The sequence below is a fragment of the Euphorbia lathyris genome, chromosome 9 (assembly GCF_963576675.1).
Source record: "Euphorbia lathyris chromosome 9, ddEupLath1.1, whole genome shotgun sequence".
NCBI lineage: Eukaryota > Viridiplantae > Streptophyta > Magnoliopsida > Malpighiales > Euphorbiaceae > Euphorbia > Euphorbia lathyris.
The window spans coordinates 40,135,638-40,161,395 of NC_088918.1; the positions used below are offsets into that span (position 1 = coordinate 40,135,638).

At 35.7% G+C, this 25,758-nt stretch overlaps 2 protein-coding genes across 2 annotated transcripts; both read left to right on the forward strand.

The window, feature by feature from the left end:
- The first annotated feature begins 12,703 nt into the window (after positions 1 to 12,703).
- Positions 12,704 to 13,509, forward strand: LOC136207166 (FAS1 domain-containing protein SELMODRAFT_448915). The gene has a single exon (XM_065998455.1). It carries the CDS (start codon positions 12,748 to 12,750, stop codon positions 13,453 to 13,455), a length of 708 nt encoding a protein of 235 aa, XP_065854527.1. The 5' UTR covers positions 12,704 to 12,747; the 3' UTR covers positions 13,456 to 13,509.
- Positions 13,510 to 18,688: 5,179 nt separating this feature from the next.
- Positions 18,689 to 25,265, forward strand: LOC136207354 (triosephosphate isomerase, cytosolic-like). The gene is made up of 7 exons (XM_065998621.1): positions 18,689 to 18,773; positions 19,608 to 19,679; positions 19,758 to 19,840; positions 19,929 to 20,003; positions 20,744 to 20,876; positions 21,122 to 21,216; positions 24,982 to 25,265. The coding sequence occupies exons 1-7, from the start codon at positions 18,689 to 18,691 to the stop codon at positions 25,054 to 25,056; spliced, it is 618 nt and encodes a 205-aa protein (XP_065854693.1). The 3' UTR covers positions 25,057 to 25,265.
- Positions 25,266 to 25,758: the final 493 nt, after the last annotated feature.

Here is a 25,758-nt window from a genome sequence, read left to right on the forward strand (position 1 = left end):
TTCTAGTTGTTGTTGATTATGTGAGCAAATGGGTTGAAGCAAGTGCATACCCATCAAATGATGCAAGAGTGGTCATAAATTTTTTAAAACAATTGTTCGCCAGATTCGAAGTGCCAAGAGCAACCATAAGTGACCAAGGTACTCATTTTTGCAACAACCTGTTTGAGAAGCTTCTTAAGAAATACGGGGTCACTCATCGTATAGCTACCCCATATCACCCCCAAACAAGTGGGCAGGTCGAGTTATCAAACAGGGAGCTGAAACACATTTTAGAGAAAACAGTAAATTCCTCACGGAAAGACTGGTCTCTAAAACTTGATGATGCATTATGGGCATACCGAACATCCTATAAAACACCTATAGGGATGTCCCCATTTAGGCTTATGTTCGGAAAAGCATGTCATTTACCAGTTGAGTTAGAGCATAAGGCATACTGGGCACTAACATTTTTAAATTTTGATGAACAGGATGAATTCCGATTGTTCGCGTATGAAAACGCGCTTAAATACAAGGACCAAACAAAGAAGTGGCATGATCAACGTATTCAAGCTAAGAGCTTTAAAGAAGGCGAACATGTGCTCTTTACAACTCACGCTTGCGACTATTCCCTGGAAAATTGCACTCTAGGTGCTCAGGACCATTCACTATACATCGAGTATTCCCCCACAGAGCAATTGCAATCCAGAACAACGATGGGGAAATTTTTAAGGTCAATGGCCAGCTTTGAAACACTACCTTGTTCATGAACCTCCAGGAACAGTGGGTATAACCCATTGTTTGAACACACCACGATAAACGAAGGGAGGTAAGTACCCTAATCAAAACAAAATAAAATTTCTTTTTTTTTATTTATTTATTAAGCATAATTAGGATAATTATCAGTGTTTATCTTTCGTTGTTTTATCTTTAATTTCTAACGTTTTGCTTTAAGTCCACATTTGAATAAAAATCTTCTTAAGTACATAGGGATGTACGAACAATCATTTCCCCCACCAACTTTTCACCACTCGCAGGACATCCACCGCCCGAGCCATCTTGTCATTTAATTGGGAATTTTCAGGCGGCAAGCTGCAAGTCATAATGGTCGCAAGCATTGATGCGGTTAACCCTAGTCCCAAACACGTCGAAAGAATTCCATATTCTCATGGTGGAATAAGGAATGTTATTGGTCAAAACGGTTTGAACCACCCCTGATGGTTCATCACCCACCTCATTTGTGTATAAAAGGCACCACCTTCACCATACACTCACATTTGCACCATCGCTGCCCTAAAGATAACCTTGAATTCCTTCTCTACACCATGGCTCGCAAGAACACCAGGTCCGCAACCGCCACTAAGGGAAAGGAAAAGAAACCCGATGTCAGTTCCAGCACCCAAGACTCCCTTGTCTTATCTTAGCATCTCCTAACTTTCTCCAACGAGGTAGAGTAGAAGAACTATGAAGCTTTTCAGAATACCGAGCTATGCGCAACATAGCAAATATGTTGGGAAAGTCTGCGAGAAGTTGGTATAGATGCAGAAGTCAGACAGATGATTAAAGGCGCAAACTTGGACAAATTTCTAGCCATTGAGGAGTTAACCTATCACGAGCTCATGATGGAGTTTATCTCCACTTTCCAAAGGGACGCCAAGTACACAGATCTTAACCACCATAAGCGCTATCAGTTCTGACTTATGGGAAATCATATGAGCTGCTCAGTGAACAAGATGAACATCTTTCTCGGCCTGGTCGACCGAACCAAACTAAACGAAGAGCCTTACCTCTCGGCCTACAGAGAAATTCCTCAAGAATTTGATGCCAACGCCTTCTAGCATGCCATCATCGGTCACACAGACTATAACCCAAGTTCATCGAAAGCTTCAGGTATCGAGAGCTATGCCTTGAAATATTTGCATTGGTTGCTTACTGGTTCACTCTTTGGCAGGGTTTATCAAGCTACTGTTCCATCTGCTGACCTTTTCGCCCTGGTGTGTTTGCAGGACCAAAAGCCACTGAATGTTGGGTATTATTTTGCTGAGTACATAGCATCCCTGCAGCAAAAGAAAAATGTAACTGACCTCTATTGTGGACCGTTCATCACGACCATTGCTCAGAATCTTGGGTTCTTTGACCCAAAGATTACCACACTAACGATCAGTCCAGAACCTTTAAACTTGCATGTGATGAAGCGTATTGAAATTTGCTGTGACATCAAGGGTGTTTGGTACCTGTGGAGAGAGGCTGAGCAACTCAAGAAGAAAGACAAGGACACACATGGTCCATCTAAGAGAAGAAGATCAGAAGATAAAATGCCCCAACCTGTTCATCTCACACCCCTCCGTGCATTCCCGGAGACCACACCCAGTGTTGATGATGATAAGATCTTCCGCATTGTAGCCAGAATGAGTATGGAAACCATCCTAATCAATATGAGAGTCATGGAGCAGCGAATCAACTCGTACGAGCAAGAAGTGGAAACTCTGCATGCCATAATAGCTATTCTCGAAGGAAACAGTAACACTGCTCCAAAACCAAATGTTTCAGATGAGCCCCATCAAGAACAATGAGATTATGGAAGAAGGAATCACACCAACCGCAATAAAATCCAATACTGATGAGGAGGCTGAGTCCTCCCAGTCTCCAACCGTGTAATATGTATCTCTCTCTTTCTCTATATCCTTTGTTTGGCTTGCTGCTGCTGTTGTTTATTGCGCGATCTGTTGGCGTTTGTTTTTCCTACCCATTTGTCTGTCATGGAGGATAATGTTTTGGTTAAGTTGGGGTAGGGGAACAATGTCTTAGCATCTGACTAGCTATTCGTATAATTTGCTCACCCCACTGTTCTTATTGTCCTTTGCATCGCATCACTAAATAACCTCCACAAAAACAAAGTACATCATCATCACCACCCTATGCGCAGCACCCACCTTTTTCATCCATCCATCCATTTTCATTAGGTGTTGTTTGAATAAGTTTTAATAGCTAAGTTGCCATGCACATATTTTTTAATCGTTGTGATAATCGTTAGTGAGAAGTTTTAGGTTGATCATTTTGCATGTGGACTCTCTGAACATATTGATTACTAAACAAGTGCAAACAACCAGTGAGACGTGTGCCCAAATCATGCATATTTATGCAATAATTTTCTTTTGGAGTGAGCTTTGCATGTAATAGTTAGGTTAAATTTTGCCTTGTCTGCCTTTCAATAGGATAAAACAATTCGTGACACAAGAAGATGAACATCCCAAACACTCACAATCAAACATTTGTTCCCACATCCAAATATGCACCACCAAACACCAATATTCTAAACCCATGGCTGGAACCACAGGAAATAAGATGCTAATATCAAAAATCCATGTTCTAAGAATTATCAAAACATAGGGGACTCAATCCAAAATCCTTACAACCTATGATAGAATCTAAAAAGGAAGAATACTCATCCCCTCTGAAAAGAATCAAAAGAGAAAATAAAACAGGAGCCTTGAAAGTACTTGTGCCAGCCAAACATCTATATCCAGCCAATCACCAACCTCACGAAACACCTAAACCTCCCATGATGATTCTAATTTTGTCAAAAAGAGTTTGAATTCTCTGTTAGACAGAAAGGCAAAGTCCAAACTTATTCATGTACATGCATTGCTATTGAGAGACTTAAACAACCCAAATTGAGAGCAAACACTGTGAGCACTGAGCGAAACAACAGAAGCACTTGCAAGTGATCACTATTAGATCAGGGAATCCACTTGGTTAGTTGAAGGCAACCTAAACTCCCCGCTATGTGATTTATCACTTTTATTAAAGATTGTATCGTGCATCGACTTATCTGTTTTTACTTGTTTTATCATTGCCTATTCCTTCACTTTTATTTTGATGTGTTGCTTGAGGACAAGCAAGAGTTCAAGTTGGGGGTAATTTGATACGAGTGAAATGAGCAAGTTTAAGAGGCTGAACATTCATGGAAAAGAGCTTCAGAGTTATAGTTTTCAACCAGAAATGGAAGAAACAGGCAGAAATAACCGTTCAAGAAGGATTCCTCACGAACAAGCTACAAGAAGAACAGAACAACATAAACAATAGCATTAACGGGTCAACTTGGAAGGAACGGATAAACGTGCAGGTCGAGCAAGCTAAAGGAGATAGAATGAGAGCAAAAATGTGGAAAGCAAGACAACTTCCATCTTGCGCCAAGCGTAGGGAGATTGTTTTGTTTGTCCTTTTTGTATTTAGGGTTTGTTTTAGGGTTTGTTTTTGGTGACCTATAAATACTATAGTAGTCATATAAAGGGGGCGTCTCGTTTTCCGCCACCTTTATTTTATTCTTTGTTTTTATGTTTACTGTCGGAAGAATGATTTTGGGGGAACAAGTTGTTCACTCAGGGAAATGAGTGAGTAATTCCTTTTGCAGGCCTAGCTAGCCATTAAACGGCGACTGTAAGTACCTCATTTTAATTAATGAAGTATTTCCATCCATGAATGATTGTCAATAGTATGCTTAAAGAGTAGATTAGGATCCAATCTACATGTTAATTACCGAAGATGGCACGATGATGCTTCGACGTAATGGAAATAGCTATTTGGCTTATATTGTAGTGGACGGAGACGAAAACAACCATATATTGGGGTTTCATTTATGAATGCTTTCTGAATCTTAATGCTTGCTTGTATGTTAACGCAAAGACACTTGGTTGATATTACTTTCTTAGAATATTAGGAATTGGGACATCAGACCTTAGTGACTAATGAGAAAGATACCCAAATCAGGAATATGGTGTTACTTCATTAAGAAGGAATAGTCTAAATACAGTTGTTCGTAGGCGTAGTGCTAGGCATGTGCTTGTTTATTTTGGCCTATTTTAACTTCTATCATTTCACTTATTTTTATCTGTTCATGCTTAGCTATTGTTAAAATCAAACCAACCAACCTTTTGAATTCTAACACATAAGGTAACTGTTCAACCAACTAGTTTCAATCCTTGTGGAAAACGACACTTGGTCTTGCCAACACTACATCTACCCTAGTACACTTGCTAGAGTCCATATCCAACATACCAATAGCTGAACAAAACTATCACATTAGTACAACTAAACTACATTATTAACCAACTAAACTAGATCATCAGTACAAGTAAAGAATGCATACTCTTTGTTTCGCGGTATCAGATACAAACATTTGATGCCGCACTATCCATATCTCTCTATCAAAACCATGACCTTCTCATCTACTGTTTTAAAGCTTTCAATTGTATTGGTCCTGTTTGGATCAACAAGGCAGAAGGACGTATCCAATCTCACATTATTCTGCAGCACATCATAGAGGTGCCTGTACAAAACACACACAAAAGATACACAGTAAACATGCCATTAAAAAAAGAAGGATAATCACTCATACAAACATGGAATGATAGATTAAAAAAATACCTCATGTAATACGCAATTGGGCCACACCATATCGCACCTATATCAGTCACTGCACGAAGATCCCTCCCCAAAATATATGCATTCACCTCATGCCCAAAAATGTAAGCATCAAAAGTTGTGTAAACTGTCCTCCCAGCACATAAATTCTTGTCAGCCCATCTGCACAGTCTTGCAAATTCGTCTGGCACATCATCAGGCAAAGACTGTAGGTCTATATCATCATCATCGCCATCATAAGACATGTGTGTATCACTTTCATTAGATGACAAAGCATCAACATCCCTGTTCAAAATATAAAACAACTCAAATACATAACAAAAAGATACATTGTTCCACACATATACGAAATGGTCCAAGAAACTGAAGCATTTGTTCCAAAAGCAAAACAAAAACATAATCACTTACAAGATTTCATCATTACAATCATCATCCCCATTGCCTGAATCTCCATCAAGATTTACAAAATCTTCATTTATACAATCTATATCAGCAGGCCTACATACAACATAAAACAACAAAACACATACATAAAAAAAACTATACTCTAGAGCACAAAAAAATCTATTCTAAAACTAAAATTGTACCAAGTAGTAACATCAACTATTCCAACACATTAATTCAATTGTTCCAAAACAAACAAACACCACTTGTTCCAACAATTGAATCAATTGTTTCAAACAGATATAACAATTGTTCCAGGACATACAAAAACAAGTACAAAATAAATTACATTTTATCTGCAACAACTTCATCATGTAAGGACTGGCTCAACAACTCAAAATGAGGAAAAGAATTTATTCTTTCTGTTGACTTCAGTCCTTTCTCTATCTCTACTCTCTCTTTCTCTTTCTGTACTCCTCCTTTCTCCTTCTCCTTCTCTGCTCCTCCTTTCTCTTTTTCTCTCTCTTTCTCTAATGCTTATTCTTTTTCTCTCTCTAACTGTTTGTTGTATTCTTCATCCATTGCCCAATAAAAAGCATCATACTCTTCCCAAAAACCAGGAAGATTAAAAAAATCATTTTCCTCATCAAATTCTTTAAATACTCTTCCTGACTTGCTACCATTCACTATGAATGCTGGCTCATCCTCTCTTCTTTACTTACTCTGTACTTCGTAAATATGTTCTCAAGCAATCTGTTCATTCGCACGGGTAAATCATTTTTTGTCGAACATAACTTCTGCTTTATCCAGAAAAATATACATCTCAGTAACATCAGTAGTTAATCTCTTAGCCACTGATTTAAACTTATTCATGAATTCCTGCATTTATAGAAAGACTATTTAGTAATTCATAAAATAGAAACAGTATCTTCTATATCAAAGAAAAACAAGCTGCATACCATCAAGTTACTTGGACAGCCAGAAACTCCTTCTTCTTGTCTATTTTCTTCTTCTTGTTCTGCTGGTCTATTTTATTATTCTTCTTCTTCTCTATTCACTTCTTCTTCTTCTTTTCTTCTTCTTTCTTCTTCTTCATTCCTTGTACCTTCAGGGCTTCACGTTCCACCTCCGCTTCACATTGCACTAATGTCTTCAAAACTATACCATTGCCAAATCCACAAAGATTTTCCAACTTAATTCTATCCAAGATTAACTCCTTGTTCCACACAGAGGTTAGTGGACAGATCATTGGCTTCGAATCAACTCCATGTTGCAGACGATCAAAATAACATATCCACAAGAAAACATAGGGGAGAAAAAGTTATAAACAAGTAGACAAATTGTTCCAAATAAAAATAGAAATTATTCCAACACATTGAATCAATTGTTCCAACACATTCAATCAATTACTATAATAAATGGGAGTGGGCCTGTGAAATAATTCGGATTAGGATCAGACTTATAAGCACGAACAGAATCCATAAGATGTCTATAAGCAAAGCAGCACCAATCCAGCTTTGAAATTTCGTTGAAATTCATGCAACTGAATAGAAACTTATTGTACAATGACCTGTTCTTCGTCGATCGTATACAACAGTTGACAGCAACAATGACAAAATTCCAAATAAACTCATCGCAAACATCCACCAACAACAAATTTGAAAGCCTATCAATCACAACTGTATCCACAGGACTACCACTCTTAAGACCAAAGGTCTCCCTCCATGTCTCCAAAAACTTAACCCAACTCTCCCCACTAGAATTATTCCCTTCTTGAATTTCCATCCCTCCACAAGGCAGCCCATAAACTGCATGAAAATATTTTTCACTCAATTCAATCCGCTCATTATCCGGAAGGATAAAACAACATCTGTCTGTATCCACAGAAGCCACAACCTTCGTACAAAAAGTTGAATTGTGCTTCCCGAGATCTAGAGATAACAGACCACCAAAGCCTATATCTCTAATAGCTTGTTTGTGTGTCTCTGGCATAGTCTTAACAAAGTTCATAAAAGCCATTAGACGAACCCTTTTGATTCAATCATGCACCAGTAAATTCTTCCTCCATAACAAACTCATGCTTGTCCTTCTTCACCTTCCTTATTCTAAGACTACGGTTCACCACCTTAGAACCAGATTTAACAATCTCAACCTTCTGTCTTTTCATTCTAGCACCACCATCTCCTTTAACATTCACTCTAACAATTTTTTTCTTTTCATCTTTGGGAGAAACAACATATTCGGCTTCTCCTCCCTTTTTTCTGATGGTGTACTAGCACTGATCACAAAATCAGGATCATTAATATTATCCCCACCATCAGAAGAACTTTCATCTGCATCACCATCACTATCTACATCATTCAATGCATCTGAACTGCTTTCAATGCACTGATCCTTATTCTCAATAGAAGCTAACTTCTTCCTCTTATGTCTCAACAAATTCATAACAAGGACATCATCATCATCAATGTCCTTGTCATTATGGACAACAAGCACATCCATAGTTGACAATTGTTTCCTAGAAGCAGATTTCTTAACAAATCTCTTTTTACTCCCCTCATTACTTTTCTGTACAGAGTCCCTCGAAACAGAAGAAAAAACAAAATTAACAACAATACTAAGTTCAACAAAATACATATACTGTTCCAAGAGAAATCAAATAACGTACCAACAAAATATACATATTATTCCCATAAAAAAACTCATATTGTTCCACATAATACATATATTGTTCCTACATAATACATATCTTGTTCCTACATAATACATATATTGTTCCATGACAACATACTATCTACATATGTTTTAGTACATATATAAACAAATAGTACATGTCTTCATCCTCTTGTATATATTCAGAGTTGATTGCATCAAGCAATGAAGGATGACCAACGTTTTCAGGGAAACGTTCATTTCTACTGGAAGGATTTTTAGCCATTATGATATATTCTGCAAAACAACAAAAAAAATACAAGTCAGGAAACTAAAAGTATATTATTGCAACACAAAACTAAAATTGTTTCAACATAAAACATATATTGTTCCAACAAAATCTTATAATACAATCTTCCAAACAACATTACAAAGACATCAATACTCTTAAAAACACCATTAAAACAGAATAGACTTACAAAACACAACTTTCCCAAAACGATATCACAAAAACCTAGAAAAACAAGTCAGAAAACTAACACGAAAAAAAAAATTAATATGAAAACTCAACACAAAATATGAGAACCGAAAGCATGCAAGATATTGTCAAAAACACCATTAAAACAGAGAAGATACACATAAACAAATTTCTGAAATACATAACACAAAACCCTAGAAAATCAATAACAAAACTAAAACAAAATACATAAATTAAACAGAAAATCTAAACAAATAAACTGAGAACATGAACAATCCAAGATCTAACATGAACAAAGGAAAAAAAAAAAAGCTTACTCAAACCCATAACCTTTTCCATGGAAAATAACTACAAAAACTTAAAAAAAATGCACGAAAAGTATGGAGGAACTTACAGAGAAAGTGAGAAATAACAAATGAGAGCCGGAAAAAGGAAATCGGGGAAAAAACCGAGAAGAAAATGATCGGAAAAGGAGGAGGAAGTATACTTACGGCGTGAGACTAAAAACCGAGAAATGAGAATGCTACATAAAACCGGTTCTAGAGGGATATTTATACAACAACAACAACAACAACAAAGCCTTAGTCCCGAAATGATTCGGGGTCGGCTAACATGAACCATCATATAAAACCGTGAAAATCAAGTCGTGTCAGCGACACAGATTCGCTCCCTCCACTCCGTCCTATCCACTACCATATTTTTCTCAATTCCCAATAAACTCATATCACTCTCGATCACCCTCCTCCAAGTTTGCTTAGGTCTTCCCCTACCCCTCACCACTACATCCCTTTGCCACTCTTCGGTTCTCCTAACCGGCGCATCAAGCGCTCTACGTCTCACATGGCCAAACCACCTTAGTCGGTTTTCTCTCATTTTATTCTCAATAGATGTGACCCCTACTTTTGTCCTAATTATTTCATTACGCACCCGGTCCTTTCTCGTGTGACCACACATCCATCTCAACATACGCATCTCCGCCACCGACATCTTATGGATGTGGCAGTGTTTCACTACCCAACACTCCGTACCATATAACAATGCTGGTCTAATTGCCGTCCGGTAGAGGGATATTTATACAAGCCCGTGAAATTACCATGATGCCCCCGCACGTTTTTTTAGAATTTTCATTTATTTACGAAATTGTCACATCGTCTCTTCATTATCACACCATAAGGCTTGTCACACCATAAAAAATCTGTCACACCTGATCTCTTATATATATATATTCTATAATTTATGATGTCATAGATTTAACCAATTCGAGTCAATTAGTTGAACTCATTAACCTCTGACCTAGTTGTCAAATCGATTCAACTTACGATCTGTTTTTAAAACATTGCTTAAATGCCAAATATGCTAAAAAATTCTATAATGACAAAAAAATTAAAACTAATGTTACGATATTAAAATTTCTAAAAAAAAAAAACCGACGCTTAGTGTTTCAAACGTTCTTAAAATAGCAAATAGTAGATACATAAATAAATAAAAGTCCTTTCTATGGCGGGTCGATTAACTTTGGTTAAAGTTGTGATTATGAGCTCATTCACTCATTCGTTGATAATTTAAAAATGGCCCCAGAGCTTGCTAAAGAAGGTAAACAGTTGTATAAAAAATTTTGTTTGGGCTGGTTCTGTGACGAAGAAGAAACTGGTTTCTACTGCTTGGCAAAAATGTATGAAACCGTTGAGTGAAGGGGGGCTAGGTATTAAAAATCTTGAGCAATGGAATGTTGCGCTATCTGGGAAACTAGCATCGGGTATTTTAACTGATATCAATCTCTGTTTTTCGTTACTCAAAAACAATTTTAAGCCTACAAAATATCTTTAGTGTCCAGATGTTGTTTTTGCAGACAACAGGAGGAATCCTTGGATCATCTACTGCTGCGTTGTGAGTTCGCGGGTCAGATTTGGGATGGTATTGAGGGGTTATTCGGCCGAAGGCTACACAGAGATCGAACACTTCATGAAATGATTATGTAGGCACTGACTATGAAATTTAGCACCCAGATTCAGGCGCTCTGGCACAACTCTGTTGTTTACGGAGTTTGGGTCCTCTGGAAAGCGAGGAATGAAATAAGCTTTGATGAGGCTTTTCCAAATATTCACAGCTCGCTCGGACTCGGACAGCAACAATTCCATGGCAGCTGCACTCAGATTGGACTAAATGCCTAGCGACCATTGACGGGATGAATCTCGTGGTCTCCCACATTTACAGAGAGGACAATAAAGTGGCGGATAGTCTTGCAGGTTTTGACCGTATGAGTCAGACGTCAAGATGGTAGACAACAGCTCCAAGTTTCTGTTCTTCTTTTATTAATGATAACGCTATTGGTTGATTAGCCTATCGATTTTGTTAATTTTTATTTCCTTATATGATTTTTTCGCTCTTCTTCAATAATATTGGATCGGGAGTGGTGGTCTGTTCGGGAATACCAATATAGTTGGGATGTTCGACTTCTACTCACTCTCCTCGTCGCCTTTAATAAAAAATAAATAAATAAAAGTCAATATCATATCCCTTTCCAAATTAACATAGCAGCTTCAAAACTTGTGATGTATCAGAATGGAGTTGTTTAGGATATGGCTAATATCAAGGAATTAATACACTAATACAAGTTTTTTTTGAATAAGGACAATACTGAAAGCATAAAGGGAGCTTCAAATATTATTATTGGAAAAGCGATTTTGAATGAGAAATGGGTTCATGTCCCTCCTTTGCATTCTTGAAATAAGAAAAAGATTCAAGAAATCTCACATGCAAATTAAGCTTACCCAAATACAAAATTTTAATATATTAATTATAAAATAATGTATAAATTTAGTCTTATTATTGGAGAAAACAAACTTAGTCTCCACGATGTGAAATAATGCAATCTTGAACCTAACATTTACTAGATGTGCCATTTCAAGATTTATTAACGGAAAATATGTTTTTTCCATGTGCAATTTCATATTTTGGTCTAGGGATGTAAATGGGGCTGAGATTCTCCGTCTCCGTTGGTGACCCGCCCTGACGGGGACAGAAAATCCCTGATAAGAATCTCCATGGGACGGGATGGGGATGGATTTGTCCCACGTGGTGGGGATGGGGCGGGGATGGGGAAAGGTATCCCCGTCCCATGGGGATCCCCATCCCCGCCCCGTTAATCCCCGATGGTGGACCCCTGACTATTTTCCGTGATAATTGATTTTTTTTGGATGATTTAAATACATTTTAATTAGATAATTGGTTGTTTACTTTTAGTTTTTTATGGTTTGGAAAATTTGAGAATGATATTTGGTATTATTAGCTACTGATTCTTAAAAGTTTCGGGTATAACTATTTTTTTAAACATAAACGGTGATTTTCCGCTGGAAACGAGGAATGGGAAATTGAGAAAAAGTTTTTGAAACATATGTAAACGGGGAATGGGGATCCCCGTCATGGGGATTTTCCGCTGAATGAGAATGGGAACAAATCTATCTCCGTTTAACTCGCGGGGATGGAGATGGGAAATCCCCGACTAGTCGGAGAACGGTGATGGTAAATGCATTCTCGCCCCGCCCCGCCCCGCCCCGCCCCGTTTAAATCTCTCTGGTCCTCGGTGTTTTATCCACCCAACATTATGAAATCGTGTTAATAAAAATAGAATCATTTTCCATAAACGAGACTTGAAATTTCACTACTGAATATTGCATTGCAATTTTATATAAAGATGCATATTGAAATGCATGAAACGTGAAGTAGTAAGTAGTTAAAGCAGCATAGATGCATGTTCATTCCAACTTCCTCTAAAACTCTCAACAAACTTGTTGTTAACCACAAAACACATTCCTACATCATCTTTCTTTCAAATGGCTACTACTTCTTACATCACTTTCCTATTATTTGCTCTTACCACAGCATCATCAATGGCAATGGCAGCTGATCATGTCAATCCCAATTCATCCAAAAGCCATGAACTCCAAATCGCCACTGATGAAATGGCAAGAGCTAATTACTTCACTTTCGTCACTCTTATTAATATTATGTCTCCTCTTGATAATACTCTTCAACAAAATGTTACTTTCTTAATGCCTAACGATCGAATACTTTCAACAACAACAATCCCTTCGGATTTCCTTCTTCGTCATTCCATTCCTTCTCCTTTGCTTTTCGACCATCTTCAACACATCCCATCTGGTTCTACCATTCCATCTTCTGATTCCGATTTCAAGCTTTATATCAATAACAATGGCAGAAGAAGTTTTTATCTCAACAATGTGAGATTAATTAGCCCCAATTTATGTACCGCCGGCCATTCTATTCGGTGCCATGGGATAGATGGTGTATTGGCTGCTCCAGTTACGGACACCACACCTGCTTCTAGTTGTTCTAACTCTACTACTCCGGTGGTTACTGAAGCACCGCCGGCCCCGTTACTGGCTCCGGCAGCCGCACCTGAGCCTGTCCAGCATATTGATTTAAGGAAAACATCAGGGTCTTGTATGTCTCATATTGAAGCATCATTCAACTTGTGCGTTAGTTTCTTTTTTATGTTAATAATGGGGTTAATTATATAGATTTTGTCTTTTTAGAAATTAAGTTAAGTGTTTTTTTTTTTTTTGGAAATATGGAGAGGGGTGAAGTTGGGATACAATTGTTTCTTTTCATCTTGAATTAATGCTTAGCAAATAGGTGAAATGTTTAACTAATAGGAATGTAGCTCTTATTTCTTTGAATTAATTATTATATTTCATATACATTACATATCCCAAATACAGTTAAACCTCGATAAATGAATGTTCGATAAAGTAATAACCTCGTTTATATAATAAATTCTTTTGGTCCCGACTTGGACCAATGGACTAAAGTAATAACCTCGCTAAATGCATTAAGTAATTAAAATATTTAAATCCTTAAGGGCTCAATAAAAATACAAATGAATAATTATTGAATTACGTACAAAATATATATAGACCAAAACCTTTCAATCAATAAACTAGAAGTCATCTTTTGAAAAAATGCATCTATAGTTAATTGTTTTTTCTTTCCATCTAAACCAAAATGAACATCATCCTTAACTTTTTTTTGTAGTGCAAACACAACTTCTAGTATATTTTGATCATGTTGTAGCAAGTAGTTGTTTGAAGTGATCATTGCTTAAAAGACCTCTTTTGACGATACATTTGCGACAAAACAATGTATGCATTTTACAATGAAAAATTATCTATAAAATAATAAATATTGATTTATCGATAAATGAATATAAATAAATAATCTTGCTTAATGAATATTTTTTTCCAGTCCTAAAGACGTGCATTTATCGAGGTTTTACTGTATAGATGTTGTAAGATAGATAAATTACCGGCATAGACTGATATTTTGACAGAGAGGAAAGAAGCTTTCCTTGTTATATAGCTCACGTAGACATACAACGATAAAAATAAAATAAGGAAAATGAAATAGTATGTCACTCGATATTAGTCTAAAGGATATGATTTAATACAAACAAGCTCACTATATTTTGCTATAGACAAACATCAATTCTGATACCTCCCTCTCAAGTTATGAATGATCGTTAAGGCTGCACGCGGATCTTGAAGAAACTGGATTGGACTGAATATCCGAGTGAAAAGATCCAGAATTGAACAGAACTGTTGACTTTTTTTAAAGAACTTGACTAAACTGGACTGTTGACTTTTTTATCAAAGAACTGGATCGAAATTATTCAGAATTGGACCGATAACCGAATTGGATTGGACTGGACCGAACTGAATTGAAAGAACTGAATGTTTATCATATTAAATTTATATTTTATATAAAGTTTTATTTTTTCCTATTTAGTGAAGTGTTGTGTTTCTTATTTTTATTTAAGGTAAGTTGTATTTCCTATTCTTATTTAAGGTAGGTTAGAATTATTAGGGTGATTTAAGGTAGGTTATATTTCCTATTCTTATTTAAGGTATGTTAGAATTATTAGGACGATGATTTGTTAGGCCAACTGTACTTTCCTTGTCCCGTTTCCTATTTAAGAGAATTAGATGGTACTAATTTATTATGCAATGGGTTAATGAATTTTTTTTCCTTCTATATTCTTCTCTATTCTATCTATTCTTGTTCTTTTTTTTTCTATTCTAAATTCTAGTTCATGAGAATCGTAGTTCTGACATCATCTCCTCAATTTCCTTTCTAAAGTGAAATCTTATTGTTTACAATTTCAATTTCAGGTATTGTTTCCCCTACTACTTTTTTATTGTTGGTTAAATCCTAAAATTTGTGTACATATGACAATTAAAATAGATCAAATAATTTGGTAGTGTTTGACTTTAGTCAAATTTTGATTTCTGTTATTGAATTTTAACTCGTTAGAATCTGGTCAAGTTTTTTCTGTTATTGTACTTTAATTTGTTGTTGTTTAGTTTAAGTTGTGAATTTCTTAAGATTTGCATGTGCTAAGATATTAAAATTGTTAATCTTGAAACTAAGTTACTCATTTGTTCTTTAGCAATTCGATTCACCAATTAATTTATTTAGGTTGAAATTAATATTTGGTATTATAAATACATGTTATTTAATTTTTATTAAGAATTTTATATATTTATTATCTTGTAAATTATGTTTTTAATTTATTTTTGGTAAAAGTATAGGTATTTTATTATTTAACTCGTCAAATAACTGTACTGGATTGGACCGAAACCGAATCTCCGAATCTCCAAATTAGACCGGACCGAAATTTTCAATCCAATCCGTAGAGATTCATTTTTAGGAATCCTCGAAGTTCAATTCAATTCTGGAGATTCTTGAATCTCCGAACTGGACCGAACTGCGTCCAGCCCTAAGGACATATATTGTGGAGTCAGTGCATATTTGATTTACTTGCTTTTTGATGTTGGAAAAACATAGATTCTTTGTTGTTGGAAAAGAAACTACTTCTTATGTATAAAAGGTAAATAGTACCAAATATTAGAACTTTTATTTTTAATAGGGTAATTAATTTATTAGTCCCTATATTTTGACAAAACACACTGTTTAGTCTCTGTATTTTCAAAAATACACGGTAAGATCTCTAATATTTTTCTCAGTGAATTGTTCAGTCCTTCCGCCTGTTTGTTAGATTTTCACTGTTTATGAATTCAGAAATAACTAAATTACCCTTTACTATTTATCAGTAAAAAAACAATTCACACCTCTATGTCTTTCTCTCACAACTTGCGCTCACAAAAAAAATGAGAAAGGATTGAATCCCTAACCCACAATCGAATCATTTATGCTCACTCTTCCTATTTGAATTGAAGGTAGAAATCGACTCAAATCTCTCTCGCTTACTCTTTCTGTTAGAATTGAAGGTGGAAATCCTCTTACTCTCAATGGCGAGTTTAATTTCCTCCCTATTCTCAACTCATGTTTACTGTCAACTGCTTCAATGATGACGAAAGATGTTTCTACTATCCAAATTGACTAATAGAATCTTCATGAGAGTCTAACAAAAGGGATTAAACAATTCACCGAGAAAAATATTAGGGACTAAACAGTTCATCGAGAAAAAGGTTAGGGACCTTGTCGTGTGTTTTTGAAAATACAGAAACTAAACAGTGTGTTTTATCAAAATATAGAGACTAATAAATTAATTACCCTTTTTAATATGAAAAGTCAAAGTAGGAAAAAAAACGGAGTAAACCCCATAGTAAATATTAAAGAAATTGAGATTTACAAATATTAAGGCACCGTTTGGTACGATGTAATGCAATGTAATATAATCAATGTTGTAATATAATCAAAGTTGTAATATAATGGAATGTAATAATGATTCCATTAATATTTGGTTGGTAAAGTTTAAAAAAAATTAGAACAAGAGCTTCATGAGCCCAAAGAGTTGATGAGCAAACCATGGAGGCCACTTACTCGGAAATTAAAGATACCAACTGCAATTATCAATCCTTACCGGTATAGTCTCCACATGCATTATAGTTTTTCTCTTCTATATTTCATAACAACATATAACCTATTCTTTTACTGAAATTATTGGTAATTATGAGTTTCACGTAGAAAAGCACTCATCTATCAGCATGGATTTGCACTGGAGATTATTCACTTTTTGCTTACTTTGTTAATGCTTGTACTTTTTACTATGGATACAATCCATAGTAAAAAGTACAAGTACTAGTACAGAAATAACTTTTAGCTACACTTTATTAGTTACGGTTGTTTAAAAAACTGTGGCTAAAGGTCATTGGAGTCGGTTGTTTATAACAACCGACTCCAATAATACATTATTGGCGTCGGTTAAGACAACAAACCGACGCGAAATTTTCTATTGAATAAAACACGCTGAGTTTTTAGGTCATTGGCGTCGGTTTGAAAATTAACCGATGCCAATTAATGGGAAATTAGCATCGGTAATGAAGATAACCCACGCCAATAACCCAGAGTGGGTTATTGGAATAACCAACCCTAAGTCCTTGTTTGGGAGGAGGTTAATGGGAGTAAATGAAAGTAATGGAATGTTAAGTATTAAGTTAGTTATTTTTTGAGGGTAAATGGAGATGAATGTGGTTAAATATTTAAATCCTCTAACCTCCAAATTGGAGATTAATAGGAGTAACATACAGATTTTTAAAATTTATTGTCTCTGCAAAGTAAATTTAACCTTCATTCCCTTTAATTTTTAAACTCCCAAACAAAGTTAAACATTTATCCTCATTTACATTATATAAATTGTCAAACAAGGTTAATTTTTCCCTTCCCTTTCCATTATCTGCTTTAACTCTCACTTCCATTAACCTCCAACTCCCAAACAAATACTAAACACGTTATATAATATGAATAATTACACAGGCGCCAACTTATTTCCACTCTTCTTTCTACTTCTTGACCTAACCTAAACCCGTTTCCACTAGGGATGCACACAAAAATCCGGAAAACTGAAAAACCAAATCGAAACCAAACCGAAAATAAGGTTAACCGAAACCGATGGACTAGTGTACGGTTTTTAATTTTAAAAATAGTGGTTAATGGTTACAGTTACGGTTTTTGTATTTCAAAAACCGTGGTTAACCGAAACCGACCGAATATCAATAAAATATTAAAAATATATAAAAAATCAATTATATTAACAATATTAATCCACTCTATTCCACCGATTATATTATACAATCCATCCATTATTAATTTATTATTATGCTATTTTATTTACACTTACTAAGTTACTAAGTTTCGGAAAAAAAACTGACATACAATCCATTAACTATCCTATGTTGAAATAGAGTTTATAGAAATTTTAATTTACATGAGGCAAAAAAATTAGGTTTCATGATCATTATTCTTTTATAGTTTTAATTTTTGGGATAGAAAGTTCCGCATATGTCTCTACTTAGGATAGAATAAAACCTTACCATATTATGTGATTTGATATTTTCAGTTAATATTTATGAGTCAGTTTATTAAACTTTGATTTGGTTGGTAGTTAATGTCATAAACTTTAAAATGTATCAGTTTATTTTATTTGGCAATAAATTTTAATTTGAATTCTTTTATTATTTTTATGTTTAGTTACTAATGGTTAGAAACCGAAATAAAAAGGTTAACCGACCGAATAATTGGTTAACCGATTAGTGGTTAACCGAATTTAGTGGACTAATGTACGGTTAATGTATTTAAAAAACCGATAAAATGGTTAACCGACCGAATTAACCTTAATGAACTGGTTAACCGACCATGCACCCGTAGTTTCCACTCTTCTTTCTTCTTGCGCCAACACTGACTGTGTGATACTGATGCTTTCTTGAGCCTCCACAACCCTTGTTATTCATCGCCATGGCTGGAGATGTGACCGGAGCAACAACTTCGGCTGGAGGAGACGCCCTGAGGCGCAGTACTGGTCGCGGAAGACGTCTGTCTGGTGGGACATAGAGAACTGCCAGGTTCCCAAGAGCTGCGATCCCCACTTAATCGCTCAGAACATAAGTTCCGCCTTTGTTAAATTGAACTATTGTGGCCGGTCTCCATCTCTGTGTACAGCGACACTAATAGGATTCCTCAATACGTCCAGCAAGCTCTCTCCAGCACTGGAATATCCCTTGATCACATCCCTTCCGGTATACCTATACCTATATCTCTATCTCTTTATTATTATTATTATCGAAATTAAATTAGGGTTTTACTATGCTCTCATTTGCATATAAGTTAGCTAATTCGTTTTCCTGGTAAATATTTACTTCTAAATTAGGAGTTCGTCGTCCTATGGAAATGAGAATGAGCAGAGGATTGATCGAAGTAAAAGTAATAGAGCCAGCATTATGATGATTCAGGTATGATGAATGAAATTGGTTCTTTTAATTTGTGATTCATGTTTCAAACAGTTGGCTGTTAGTTTGAACTCTCTTCATTTACTGATTAGGCGCTCTGTTTCTGTTTGATAAAATGTCTAGCTTGAAAAGCCATTCTTAAATTTAGGGAAAAACATTTGATATAGTTCGGAATCTTTGTCCTCAGGTTTGTTGAACTAAATTTCAGATTCACAGTTTCTGTTCTTTAGGGAAAAACATTTGATATAGTTCGGATTTTTTAGTATGTATTCATCAGTTACCTCGGCTGCTGCATTATTGACTTTTTCTTGGTGGCATCAGGTTATAATGGTGAAGAATTGCTTACTTAGAATAGAATGGGTTGCTCAAGCCCTTGTACTTTGTGATGCTGTGAATGCTAAATAGTTTGTATTTTGCACAATTTGCAGCACAATTGGTCGTCGTTTCAAGATGGAAACCCGAAGGAAGGAGCCGGGCAGAATGGGAAACAAAGCTACTCTGTGTGCATTATTGCTTGTAGTTGCTTGCGGAATTTAATCATTTTGGAGTAATTATATTTAATTGTTTTTGCGTTTCAGGGTCAGTGAGTGATGCAAAATGCAAGGATTTGGCTGCACAACCTGATGTTTATGATTTTTTGGTTGGTGGAGCCTCTCTAAAGGTAAGTAATTGGATGGTTGTTAACTTATAATGCATTAAACTTTGTAAGTGTTTTTCCTTACTTTGTATTTTGTTTTGGCTGTGATCAGCCTGAGTTCATTGAAATTATCAAGTCTGTGGAGATAAAGAAAAGCGGAATCACTTTAATCTTATGTTTGGGAAAGGTATAATTTGACATACTTCATTGAGGAAATAATTTTTGGTTTTTTGTATTTTAATGATAACACCATGCAACACTCGATTATGCTGAATAATTTCAACTTTCTTTTCTTTGCTTTCAATCAACCAGTTCAAGCGGACTTTTTTTTTGTATTCTTTTCAGCCTCCTAAATAACGGCTTTCTTTATTTTAGTAAAGGACTTATTTCAGTATGAGATAAGGTACCAAAATAGGTCTATGGTTTTTGGGGAAGTATCAATTTAGGCTCCACGTACAAAATAGCACCAATATAGGTTTAAGGTTTAAAAAATGTATCAATTTAGGCCTCGATAACGGATTGGACACGTCATTCCTTCCTTTTACTCCGTTAAGTTTTGATTTCTCCCACCACGTACTATTGACAGAACTTAACGGAGTAATATCAAAGACGTGTCTCGTTCCATTATCGAAGCCTAAATTGGTACTATTTTTTAAATGTTAAGCTTATATTGGTGCTATTTTGTACGTTGAGTCTAAATTGGTACTTCCCTAAAAACCATAGGCCTATTTTGGTACCTTATCCCTTTCAGTATTCATTGGGTTATCCTTGGTCACTTGTGCGAGTCAAATGAGGTAAGCTATCCTAAAAGGTTCTAGTACTTGATATGCTGATGAGTGCCTCTTCATAAGTGTTTGCTTTTTGCTCATCAATCAAGATTTGCACTTGCCTACCTAGTTTCTGATCATGTAAGCATTTTCATTTTAGTTTGTTGGAGATAAAGTTGCATATGCACTTTCCAAAGGTTTGAAAGTTATAGCTTGCGTTGGTGAGACTTTGGAGCAGCGTGAAGCAGGGTCTACTTTGGATGTTGTTGCTGCACAAACCAAAGCCATAGCTGGTAAGCATTCTGGTTGCATTTTTCAGCGTTGGTAGTTAACATATTTTATGTTAATCTTTTGCAAGTTTTTTCACGCATATGAATAATATAAAAGTCTATCAAATGATTCAAAAAAAAAAAGTCTATCAAATATATATATATATATAAGGATGTAATTTGAATGTTTTCTTATGCATCAGTATATCCATTATCTTAAAATGCTTTTAAATTTCTTAAATTAGTTCCATACTTTACTTTGATGACAGAGCGGGTAAAGGACTGGACAGATGTTGTTCTGGCCTATGAGCCTGTGTGGGCAATTGGAACAGGGAAGGTTGCATCACCTGCTCAGGCACAAGAAGTAAGTCTAGCCTTGTCTTTTTGATTTAGTTTATTCTCATCTGTGTGTATTGAGGACCTTTGTGTTGCTTCTCAGTATTATGAAACATATCTGCAATTCTGAAATGTGGTGCTTTCAGTATTAAATTAGCAGTCTAGCAAGAACGTTGGTGAATTAATTTCATTGCCATGAACTTGGACAACATTGATTAGATCATCTCTATCTAATTTCCTTACGAACTCCTATATAAAGGATTAGAATGTTGCCACCTGGGATCATAAATTTTTGAGTTTGAGAATCGAGAACTATTAGGATGTCTGGCCAAAACTTGTTTACACCACCCAATTTCATGTTTTCAACATAGAGAAAGGATTTCAATTTTTCTAGTCTATTTGCATGAATTTGTGAAGCATTCTACATTTCTATGTATGCAAAATTATTATAGTATTGTGATTGACATTGAGTTGTAGAAATTGAATTAATTAGTTACCGTATATAGTTATTTGAATGTTTTTTTAATGAGCAATGATGCATTGTATATTGTATAGTAATTTTAATAATTTTAATGCTACAATTGAATTAATTTTGGTCATTGGGGTTATTGGAGTCGGTTATTACAACAACCGACTCTAATGGTTAGAGCATTAGAGTCGGTTGTTACAACAACCGACTCTAATGATCAGAGCATTAGAGTCAATTGTTACAAACAACTATGGCTAAAGACCCCTTTAGCCACGGTTGTTTAACAACCGTGGCAAAAACGCAAAGCATTAGAGTCGGTTTTTCGTAAATCCAAATGAGGATGGAGTTTGGCTATGGGGAATGTCTATTGTTGGTGAGATCTGGTTTGCTTTCTCTTGGCTTCTTGGCCAACTTCCAAAGCTTTGTCCTATTAATCGGGCCACAGATCTTAATGTCTTGAAGGAGAAATTTGAAACACCTAGAATTTCTCCTTCAAGACATTAAGATCTGTGGCCCGATTAATAGGACAAAGCTTTGGAAGTTGGTCAAGAAGCCAAGAGAAAGCAAACCAGATCTCACCAACAATAGACATTCCCCATAGCCAAACTCCATCCTCATTTGGATTAATGATCCTTCACAATAAAAACAATGCTAAGAATCATTAATCCAAATGAGGATGCAGTTTGGCTATGGGGAAGGTCTATTGTTTGTGAGATCTGGTTTGCTTTTTCTTGACCAACTTCCAAAGCTTTGTCCTATTAATCGGGCCACATATCTTAATGGAGAAATTTGAAACACCTAGCCCCATGTGTGGCCCGATTAATAGGACAAAGCTTTAGAAGTTGGTCAAGAAAAAGCAAACCAGATCTCACAAACAATAGACCTTCCCCATAGCCAAACTGCATCCTCATTTGGATTAATGATCCTCCACATTAAAAACAATGCTAAGGCAACAATCCGAACAAGTATGAGCAACCTGCAAGACAAATCACAAGATGTTTATCAACATAAGTAAAGAAATAGCATACAAACGATATATATGTAAATAACCGAAATTTGAAAGGGAATACTTGGTATATTTGGGGTATAATGTTGCTCAAGAAATATTTGTAGTTTTCACAAAACCAACTGGATGGACATTATACTTTTCACGTGTTTATTCCCATTACCGAATAGGTCAAAGGAAATTACCTCACATGAAAATGAAATTATTCTGGTGTTCTATATTTAGTTCCCAAGCATCAAGCATACACAATGTGGTATGACACTTGTCTACAATTTAGGAAACATTAAATCTTGATAAAGTTGATGTCATCTTAATGTCTTGAAAGAGAAATTTGAAACACCTAGCCCCATGTAGCTGGTACATGGGGCCAGGTGTTTCAAATTTCTCCTTCAAGACATTAAGATATGTGGCCCGATTAATAGGACAAAGCTTTGGAAGTTGGTCAAGAAGCCAAGAGAAAGCAAACCAGATCTCACAAACAATAGACATTCCCCATAGCCAAACTCCATCCTCATTTGGATTAATGATCCTTCACATTAAAAACAATGTTAAGAATCATTAATCCAAATGAGGATGCAGTCTGGCTATGGGGAAGGTCTATTGTATTGTTTGTGAGATCTGGTTTGCTTTCTCTTGGCTTCTTGACCAACTTCCAAAGCTTTGTCCTATTAATCGGGCCACATATCTTAATGTCTTGAAAGAGAAATTTGAAACACCTAGCCCCATGTAGCTGGTACATGGGGCTAGGTGTTTCAAATTTCTCCATCAAGACATTAAGATCTGTGGCCCGATTAATAGGACAAAGCTTTGGAAGTTGGTCAAGAAAAAGCAAATCAGATCTCACAAACAATAGACATTCCCCATAGCCAGACTGCATCCTCATTTGGATTAATGATCCTCCACATTAAAAACAATGCTAAGGCAACAATCCGAACAAGTATGAGCAACCTGCAAGACAAATCACAAGATGTTTATCAACATAAGTAAAGAAATAGCATACAAACGATATATATGTAAATAACCGAAATTTGAAAGGGAATACTTGGTATATTTGCCTATTTGGGGTATAATGTTGCTCAAGAAATATTTGTAGTTTTGACAAAACCAACCGGATGGACATTATACTTTTCACGTGTTTATTCCCATTACCGAATAGGTCAAAGGAAATTACCTCACATGAAAATGAAATTATTCTGGTGTTCTATATTAAGTTCCCAAGCATCAAGCATACACAATGTGGTATGACACTTGTCTACAATTTAGGAAACATTAAATCTTGATAAAGTTGATGTCATAGAGCAGACCGGGAAATAACTGTGGTAGACGGTGACTATTTATTTGAGGATAATATTTCTAGTATTCAGAAATTTCTTTTTCCATTGTGACTTCAAAAATTCAGTCTGACCATTAGATCCAAACACTGGAAATTGTTCTTTTTTTGCTAACTTTTCAAGGCTTGTACTTTTTACTATGGATTACCAACCAAAAGGCAATCCATAGTAAAAGGTACAAGCATTAACAAAGTAAGCAAAAAGTGAATAATCTCCAGTGCAAATCCATGCTGACAGATCAGTGTTTTTCTATGTGAAACTCATAATTACCAATAATTTCAGTAAAAGAAAAAGGTTATATGTTGTTATGAAATGTAGAAGAGAAAAACTATAATATGTGGAGACTATACCGATAAGGGCTGATAATTGCAGCTGGTATCTTTAATTTCCGAGTAAATGGCCTCCATAGTTTGCTCATCTTAATAGAATTAGTTCATACCAAATGTAAGGGTATGAACTAGTTTTAGATAGTAGTTAACGTACCGAACCTTGTGTTTATACCTACCTATTTATAATGTTTGATTAAGTTTAAGGATGAATCATTATGGAGCTAAGATTCCTAATCCCTTAAGGAGTTCAAATCCTGGGGGGAATACTTTATCTCGTAGGATTCTGGAAGATCCCCTGGTATCTGGAGGTCAGAACCCTATTTAGCCGCATTGGGCTGTTATTCATTGGGCTTGGGCCGCAATGGACACAATGGGGCTGCTAAAGTGGGCCATCGGACGTCATAAACGTTGTTTGGGCCTTTATTGGACTTGGGTTGAAATGAGGGTGGTGTTGACGTCGTGCATATGATATTATTTAGCATGATATCACCAAGATTTCGTGTACTTTGAAGGTACCTTAGCAAATGTAATTCAATCTGCATATGAACATCTCTTGGTGAAGTCATAAATTGACTCAATTGTTGGATGATATACCCAATATGAGGACAAGTGAATTGTAAATAAAGAAGTCTACTAACTAGTCTTCTATACTTCTCAGGTTCAGGACAAGATTGAGACAAATCATCAAATTGCAAACCAGAAGGAAAATGATCGGTTGCAACTTTGGCATTAATCAAGCATGCATCATGCACTAAGTCTCTTATATATTTTTGTTGAGTCAATAAAATTCTAGAGGAAGAACATGCCAATTCAATCCCTAGAAAGTATTTCTTCATTCCCATATCCCTTGATAGTAAAAGCATAGTCAAATTCATTTTTGACTTCTTGAATTAAGGAATATGAAGATCTCGTAATTAAGATGTCATCCATATAGACTGTCAACACCAAAAACTCACCATCTTAATGCTTGATGAAGAGACAATAATCATGAATAAACTTGCAAAAATCCATTGACAACAGCTTATTGGAAAACTCTAAATTCCACTATTGACCTGTCTATTTTAGTCCATATAAGGACTTAGATAAACTTACAATATTGACAAGGAAGAGCTTTATAATAGCCTTTTGGTGGGGCGATATACAATTCCTCTTTGATATGTCTACGCAAGTAGGCATTGTTTATGCCATCTTGGTGAACATTCTACAAAAATAGCCAAGAATAATCTAACTGTAGTGACTTTAGTGACAGGACTAAAACATTATGTGTAATCTTCACCATACGCTTGTGTGTAACCCCTTGCTACAGACAAGATTTATGCTTATATCAACTATGCCATCTGCATTACACTTCACAAGAAAAATCCATCTAGAAGTAATAGGCATTCTAAAGCTTGCATTCCAATTGCATAGCCTTTTGCCAATTAGGATCACCACT